The sequence below is a fragment of the Chenopodium album genome, chromosome 2 (genome assembly GCF_948465745.1).
Source record: "Chenopodium album chromosome 2, dcCheAlbu1.1, whole genome shotgun sequence".
Lineage (NCBI taxonomy): Eukaryota > Viridiplantae > Streptophyta > Magnoliopsida > Caryophyllales > Amaranthaceae > Chenopodium > Chenopodium album.
Genome location: NC_137835.1, coordinates 84,432,628 through 84,440,895, shown reverse-complemented (window position 1 = coordinate 84,440,895; position 8,268 = coordinate 84,432,628). Strand labels below are relative to the sequence as shown.

General features: G+C 37.0%; 2 protein-coding genes and 1 non-coding gene across 3 annotated transcripts; 1 reads left to right on the top strand and 2 right to left on the bottom strand.

The window, feature by feature from the left end:
* Positions 1-154: 154 nt before the first annotated feature.
* Positions 155-228, bottom strand: TRNAT-AGU (transfer RNA threonine (anticodon AGU)). Its single transcript has one exon. It is a non-coding gene; the product is annotated as a tRNA-Thr (tRNA).
* Positions 229-3,834: 3,606 nt separating this feature from the next.
* On the top strand, positions 3,835-6,311 carry LOC145591435 (11S globulin seed storage protein 2-like). Its single transcript, XM_081647885.1, has 4 exons — positions 3,835-4,172; positions 4,520-4,791; positions 4,987-5,412; positions 5,635-6,311. The coding sequence occupies exons 1-4, from the start codon at positions 3,875-3,877 to the stop codon at positions 6,022-6,024; spliced, it is 1,386 nt and encodes a 461-aa protein (XP_081504011.1). The 5' UTR covers positions 3,835-3,874; the 3' UTR covers positions 6,025-6,311.
* A 236-nt stretch (positions 6,312-6,547) lies between these two features.
* On the bottom strand, positions 6,548-8,160 carry LOC145591425 (uncharacterized). The gene is made up of 2 exons (XM_081647873.1): positions 7,865-8,160; positions 6,548-7,165 (listed from the first exon to the last, which is right to left on the bottom strand). The coding sequence occupies exons 1-2, from the start codon at positions 8,005-8,007 to the stop codon at positions 6,841-6,843; spliced, it is 468 nt and encodes a 155-aa protein (XP_081503999.1). The 5' UTR covers positions 8,008-8,160; the 3' UTR covers positions 6,548-6,840.
* Between the last annotated feature and the right edge of the window lie 108 nt (positions 8,161-8,268).

The following is an 8,268-nucleotide window of genomic DNA, read 5'->3' as shown; positions in this document are numbered from 1 at the left end:
CATAGAATTCTACAAATAATTTTGTTCATTTTCTTCTTATGGCGTAACTATCATAAGGCCTGTAACTCCATAATCTGCTATAATCTATCATACATGTTTAGCTTTCCTCTTCTCTAATTTTAAAAAAAAACAAAAATACTAAACTAATTATTATTGCTCTCGTTGAGAGTCGAACTCAAGACCTCCCGCTTACTAAACGGGTGCTCTAACCAACTGAGCTACGAGAGCTTGTTGAAATTTACTTGGGACATTTAATTATAGTTATCATAATAAATAATAATCTACGTAAATTAGTAGTAGTACTAATTGAATGACTTACACCACCATGAAGCTAAGTTACATGTTCCTAAAACTCTTATTTAACTCAGCTCGAAAACTAGCAATGAATTCTTCAGCTCTCGCATCGATCCCCAGCACTGATGTCGTCGATCCAAGAGATGTAGCACCAACATGACTGTTCTCATGAACGTTGTCAATCTTGTCACGAACTTGCATGGTTAATTTCGATGATGAAGAGGAAGGATAAGAAGTTTTGAAGAGATTATCTATGTATATAGGAGACTCTACAGGAGGAAACTTGTATTTTTTATACAACTTCCTTCTTTTGAGGGCGGAACGCCTAGGAGATAAATATAGAGGACTTTTGATATTAGTCTTCCTAGGCTTATTTATCACAATAAGCTTCTTTGATCCATTAGTGATTAACTTGTGCAATAGTTTGGTGCTCTTTGTAAGCTTTTTCCACACCACCTTGCTCATTGCTTGGAGTTGAATCCGCCCTCTTTTTAGTTTTGAACAAGACATGATGTAGAGAGCAAGAAGATCAAATATGTAACAACGACAATTTAGTATGGAATGTACTCTGTAATATTTAAGGTCGAGATTTGAAAAGGTTCAGATATATGTAATCTCGCTCATGAAAAGGAGAGGTATAGATCTTAGATTAAGTGTTTGTGCTTGGGGTTTGGCTAATTTGTAGATATAGATATAAAGAGTGAGACATTCCTAGGAGTATAAATGGATAAGTAGGCTAATGTGGGAGACTATTGCCTAATTCTAACGCTAAATGTGAGGTTGATGTCTACGTAACTAGGAATATATTTTTCAAAAGGGAGTTTTTTTTTAATAGTTATATATTACTAGAATGTTCCAAGTGGACCCAATTTGTGTATCAAAATGTTCTTCATTAGCTTGAAAATGAAGCAGCAAGTTGCATAAGATCACTTACCAATTTCATCATATTTTTTATGGTTGAAAAAACAATGTGAGACTCAAAAGTGCCATAGTGGGCAACTAACTATTTACAATATTGATATTGTTTAAGACGAACGTAATACGAACTTGTGACATCATATGCAATAATTGAGCCTATAATATTGGTTAAGGTAGCAAACACATGATGGCGAGGGGTGCAAACTCATGGGTCAAGGAATGAATGAGATGGTTCCAGATCCAATAATAAGTCTTCCAGGATCTCTTGGAAAGCACCTCAATCACCGGAAACTAGATTGATTATGCAACGCGCAACGCAAGGCTTAGGAGCTAGCTTAGGAAGGCAAGGCAAGCAAAGCCAATCCATGGCATCACAACGCACCTAAAGGCAACATAAGACATGATTTTATAGGGTCAAGGCATGAATGAGATGGTTCTGGCCACATAGTAGGCCTCCTTAAATCCTTTTAGTACCTTAGGGTTAACCTCAATGCATAATGTTGTTGAATTTAAAAATGTTTGCAGGAAGATAAATTTGAAGGCTATTTAATAATGCACGAAATCAAACAAATTTCTATGATAGGTTTTGAGACCCGTGTTTTGGGAATGTAAGGATGCATATCGGGTCAAATATTCTTATTTGGAATCACATACGTCCATTATTTGGTCATATAAAGGCTCATGGTAGCCTTGAGTCAATGAGAGGAGTCATACAAACAAATGATTAAATTGATAGATAGTTTAAAGACAAAGTGGATGGTTCTAAGTATTCAAATGGCCTCCTAAGGTGTTACGTGTCTATGTGCAGCAACGTGATCTATTTCCTTTATGGCTCTGAAGAAGTAAGAAATTGTTCAAAATTGAAGGCAATACAAGAAATCAGATCAATATAAAAGGAATTGGGACCCAATATAATGTTGAATACTGACCGTAGGCGGAATGATTGTGTAAGGGGTTCATCCCAAGATTATACAAAATACTGCTTGGATGTCAAATACTAATTGGTCATATAAAGTCCCTTGTGGCCAACTAGCCATGATTTAATGAAAAGGGTGTATGTTATAAACGGGTAAACCAACTAGTTTTAAGAAAAAAAAAGAACAATTCCAATCACTCAAATGCACTCTCAGGGTATTTTGGAGTCCATGGGAAACACCTCGCGCGATCTATCTGTTTATTTTTTAAATCTTAAAAAACTCTAAAATGTCAAAAATTAAAGGTTATAATCCATGTTTTTGGTCAAATTTAAGAGGTTTAGGGGATCGGTGTTGAAAATTCTCGGTATAGTAGTAGATGCATCTCGATGTCGTATAATATTTTTTAGAATAGTATGTGACCATTAATTAATCACATAAAGGCTAGTGATGCTATTGAATAATCAATGAAAGGAGGTGTGTACATAAATGGGTGAATTGAGAGTTTAAAGACAAAGTGGAGGGTTCTAAGTTTTAACCATCTTAATGGACTCATGGGGTGTCTTGGGGTCCATAGAAGCATCTCAACTTGTTTCTTTTATAGGTCCAAAACTGTCAAATAAAATGAAGGTTATAATACACAAAATCGAACCAATGTAGGTGGTTTTGTGTTCCGATGTCTAAAACTCTCGGGATTAATCTCAAAATTAAAAATATTGTTTGGAAGCACATACCGCCACACTATTTGAAAAAAAAAAAAAATCTCGTGGTGACCTTGAGTTAATGAAGGGAGGCATATGTTATAGATGGGTAAATTGACCGTTTAAAGACAAAGTGGACAATTCCAACCACCTAAATGGTCTCTCGAAGGTTATGGGTCCATAGAAAGCACCCCAATCTGTATTTTTCTCCGGTTTGAAAAAGTCAAAAATTATTCAAAGGCTATAATCCACAAAAACAGAAATCAGATAATTTTCGGAGATCATAAACAATTATTAGAAAATGTATATTTCCATCAGTCAGAAACATAAAGGCGATACGATACGGGTCTATAATCAACTAAATTTATAATATGAAACCAAGAAAATAGTTCAATTCCAATCGTATTTGACCACGCCAAGTAAATCGAGTGACTATCTAATTTGCCTGCAACCATACCAACCCCCTAGCTTCATCGGTGATAGTAAGATAGCAAATTTTGTAAACTCTAAATCGTCCTAACTTAACTAATAACATAGTAACATAAAGCTACTTCATAAATCATTATATACGGTGAAACTCTTATATCAAATAACAAAATCCATGTTACAATAGTAAAACAACGAAGTACCATTTTCCTAATACGTGTGACACTTCATTCATTACCATTTACCAAACCTTGGACAAAAACATAATAATAAACACATTTCAAAACAACTCTACATTAAACTTAAGGCACCTTTGCATGTTTCATTTGGAATGTTGTGTTAAACTTATGCTAGCTTCAATCAAACCTTAAGCCAAATGTAACGATAACAAACATAACCATGCATTTTGACACCTCTTTGGCCCCATATTTTCATGCAACACCCACGTTTATGCACCACCTTACTAACACAACTACATAATTTCTGCACACCAAATACTATGTGGCAAAAATGGACCGTTTTTCATGCTTATAAAAGCAACTTTTACACTCACTCTTTTATAACATAACATATAATTTCCTCTCTACTCTTCAAATTATTTCTAAGTAGTGTTTTTTAACTATGGGTGGTACTAAGATACTTGTAGCACTTTCGCTTTGCCTCATGGTGTCTTCCGCCTTGGGGCAAGGCTCGCACAAGAGGCTGAGCTACCAAGCTCAGCAATGCCGGATTAACCGGTTGACGTCGAGTGAGCCTAACCAAAGGATTGAGTGTGAAGGAGGGTTGATTGAGTTGTGGGATGAGACTGAGGAGCAATTCCAATGTAGTGGTATTCATGCTATGAGGGTCACTGTCCAACAAAATTCTCTCTCCCTCCCTAACTTCCACCCTTTCCCCCGCCTCGTCTACATTGAACGAGGTACTTAATTGTTCACCCTAACCTTCTATATACTGCTTTGTACGTCCATCTCAAATTATTTGCTCCATTTTTTATAACAAAAAAACGCAACGTTTGAACCTTATACAATTGATATTTTAATAAATATACGTACCTTACGTACACATTATTATATATGTAAAAGTAACACACTCGTTATAACAAATTTAATTATACTATATGGTATGAATTATTAATAAAAGTATTTTCTATGTATCTTATATCATAGAGAAAAAAATGTAATTAGAGTTTATTAATAATCCATTATTCATTGATTTGAGACGGAGAGAGTATTTATAACACATGCACGTGTGTTGTCATGAATGCAGGTGAAGGAATCTTGGGAGTGACCTTCCCTGGATGCCCAGAGACATACGACTCATCAGGAAGACAAGAAGAAAGGATCCGAGGCGATGAACAAAGAGAATTTGGGCAGCAGAAAGACCTCCACCAGAAGGTTCATCGCTTCACACGTGGTGACATCATTGCGATCCCTCCCGGTGCTGTTCATTGGTGTTACAATGACGGAAACGAAGAGGTCGTTACCGTCATTGTCAATGATCTTAACAACCCATCCAACCAACTTGACCAAACCTTCAGGGTACACTTCTATAACTATTACCTTTTATTAAAAATACTGTTTTCGTCACTTTACTCTCACAATCACTATATTTATTAGTCTGGTCCACCTATTTTTTTTAAAGGGTGGAGGGTGGGACAAAAACGTATTTTTTTAATTAAAGTATATTTAGTTTTTATTTATTATTATTAATCAAAAATGTTGTTGTGTATATAGTCATTCTACTTGGCAGGCGGACTAGAGAAGTCATCCGAGATAAGAGGCAAGATCAACAACATCTTTAGGCCCTTCGCCCCTGAGCTATTGTCCGAGGCATTCGACGTGCCGGAGGACTTGATAAGGAAGATGCAGCAAACCGAGAACCGAGGTCTCATCATAAGGGTGGACAAAGGTGAGATGAGAATCCTTAGCCCTGGAAGCGAGCAGGATTACGACGATGAGAGGCGAAGGAAGTACGTAGGACTTGATGTTAATGGTTTGGAAGAGACTATTTGCACCATGAGGTTGCGCCACAACCTTGACAACCGTAGAGAGGCCGACGTTTACTCCCGCCACGGTGGAAGACTCAACATCGTCAACGAGCACAAGCTCCCCATCCTCCGACACTTGGACATGAGTGTAGAGAAAGGAAACATGTTCCCGGTAAAATTGCTTAACTATTTGCTAATATACATTCAAACTTAATTACACCTGACTAGTCGATAAACTTAAAAAAAGTTATCAAGTGGCAATTTTGTAAATAAATCAACAAATTAAACCTGGGGCTCCCTCCACTTGAGGTCGTGTAATTTTGGATAGAGTTCGGGTTTTATTGTAGCTATTGAATAGTCTTCTTATATACTTATTATTTGATATGTGACGCAGAACACAATCTACTCCCCACACTGGGCAGTGAACAGCCACAGCGTGGTATACGTGACACGAGGCGAGGCACACATCCAGGTAGTCGGAAACAACGGGGAGAGCGTGATGGACGACAGAGTAAACGAAGGGGAGATGTTTGTGATCCCACAATACTTCACAGTATCAGTTAAGGCAGGAAGCAACGGGTTCGAGTACGTGTCCTTTAAGACAACAAGCAGCCCAATGAAGAGTCCTATGGTAGGATACACCTCAGTTTTAAGGGCAATGCCAGTCCAAGTTCTAACAAACGCGTACCAAATCTCACCCTCGGAAGCACACCAACTTAAGTACAACCGCGAACATCAGACTTTCTTTCTCCCTTCAAGAGGAGGAAGGAGCAGGAGGTTTTAAGCCAAAGAATGGCTAGGTTATGTATGCTACTTTCGAGCTCGATGATGTGTGTTAGCATTTTCATGTTAGTTCTTAGTGTAGTACTACTACCTTTGGTTCAATGTACTTAGAGGAAAGGGTAATGGAAGAGTAGAGAGACAAAGAGAGCTTCTTTTTGTTGTGTGAAAAGAGGCTTCTTGTACAATGGCAATGACATGCTTTAGAATAATAATGGTTTGTAATAAAAATGAGGTTTCTCACTTTTTTAATGCAAAGTTAATAAACTTTGGTTTTTGGTTTCCTCTTTACATCATTTCTCAAAAATCTCTTTTCAGTATAGTATACTTCTTCCCCTAGCCAAATTTATAAAATTGACCATAAAATCATAAATTGTATACTAGTATTAAATAATAGTATACCTTCATCGTTAGATACTAAAAAAGTCAAATTTTGAAAAGTGTTCATACGACTTTATTTATAGCACATGAACAACGAAACTTGTGAACTTTAGGTTATTGGGTTACATAAATTATGTAACCGATAAATAATGTTGTAATAACTGGTTACAAACACAAAAGGATCTTATCATTTTAGTATTTGCATCATATTTTTAGGCTCCTACATTACCTCATTGCCTAGCCTGACCTTATAACATGAAATTCACTTCATCCATTTTGTACTAGCTATAGCTTACAAACTAGAAAGTGTCATTCATCAAGTTCACTAACCCTTGTACACGAGGCAAAGCGTACAAGACAAATAGTTTTCATTTTGAGACGAAAGGAGTACTATCGACTACTACTAGTCTACTATGCTACCTGAAGTAGTACAATTAGCCTAATTACAAGCTTCATTAGCCTTCTTAAGTATTTGGGCCTGTTGGGCTGCATCATTCTCAGAGAATAGGCCCTGTAAAAGAAGAGTCTTCACCTCCCAAGACTTGTAAGGGTAGCCCAATCTAGCATAGGAGTTCAACAAGGCTGCACTTGATTCCTTCAATAGTCTTGCATAGGCATTCTCAACGTCGTCGTTTCGTGTTGCTGCTTCCAACATTGTCATATCAGATCTAAACCGTTCGATTGCCCTTGATCCAAACACCTTTGACACCGTTGATCTTTGTGGGACCATCTTTGGCCATTCTTCCCTCCTTGTGCTCCAGTACCTACAACCCCAACATTAAGGAGTTACCGAGTTAACTCAAGATGATTTTGTCCTAGTTAACTAAGTCGACTCGAGTTAACTTACTCCCTTCGTCTCCTTTTAATCTTTACACTTTGACCATTTTTTCTCTCGCACAAAGACTATAAATTTCAAGAATAAAAAGAGATAGAGGGATGGTGTCAAACCCGACCCACCGACCCAACCCGAAACTGACACGAAAAATATTTCTGACTCATGAATGTAATAATTTAACATGACTTAAATTTAAATAGACCCAAAATAACATGATCTCACCAAACCCAACCTAGACACGAAAAATATTTCGACTCACATGGATGTAATAATTTAACATAACTTAAATTTAAATAGACCCAAACTCACGTGATCTCACCAAACCCAACCTAGATATCCGAATTGTTTCAGGGTTTTCATTAAAATCGGTATAAATTAATCTATCTTACCCGAAAAATAACCGATTGGTACCGATTCACGGTTTGAAATAGACCAGACCCAACCTGACTTTATCGAACCCGACCCGAACACTCGAGTTGACGACTTTGATTCAGGGTATTTAGTCAAATCAGTATAAATTAATCTAGGAAGATTTAATCCAAAGCATTACTCAAAGCAACATAAAAACTCGGACGATTCAAACCGAGTTGACTCAGTAATGAAATGTAGAAAGAGAGAGAAGACTTACTGAGGAGTGCATCTTCCTCTGTGTCTAGTGAAGAGGAAACCAGGCCTAGCAGCAGCCACTGAAGAAGATGATAAGCAGCAGCATAGCAGCAGAAGCATCAAGAACAGAGCGAGTTGACTCAGTGAATGAGAAGAGTTCACCATTTTTATTATTAGTCTTTTCTTTTTAAAGGTCTAAGCTTTTCATCAGTAATTTGCAGAAAATAGTGAGATATTATCCTCAAGTTTTGTATTTGAACAGAATTTTGAAAAGGAGGTTTCTTATTTTGTACAGTACTAGTGAGTAAGTGTGTTTTGTTTGTCTCAATGTCTCACATTTTTAAATGCGGAGTAACTCAACGGTAAGGGTCCCCGTGAGTTTTCAATTTTTCGTACTCCTTTCGATACTAAAATCAGAATCAAACT

What these genes read in the sequence shown, in the direction of transcription:
- LOC145591435 (XM_081647885.1), top strand. Translation starts at nt 3,875, where the DNA reads ATGGGTGGTACTAAGATACTTGTAGCACTTTCGCTTTGCCTCATGGTG. An exon ending in CCTCGTCTACATTGAACGAG is followed by an intron (nt 4,173 to 4,519) that starts GTACTTAATTGT and finishes TCATGAATGCAG; the next exon opens with GTGAAGGAATCTTGGGAGTG. An exon ending in AGAAAGGAAACATGTTCCCG is followed by an intron (nt 5,413 to 5,634) that starts GTAAAATTGCTT and finishes TATGTGACGCAG; the next exon opens with AACACAATCTACTCCCCACA.
- LOC145591425 (XM_081647873.1), bottom strand. Translation starts at nt 8,007, where the DNA reads ATGGTGAACTCTTCTCATTCACTGAGTCAACTCGCTCTGTTCTTGATG. An exon ending in AGAGGAAGATGCACTCCTCA is followed by an intron (nt 7,166 to 7,864) that starts GTAAGTCTTCTC and finishes TTGGGGTTGTAG; the next exon opens with GTACTGGAGCACAAGGAGGG.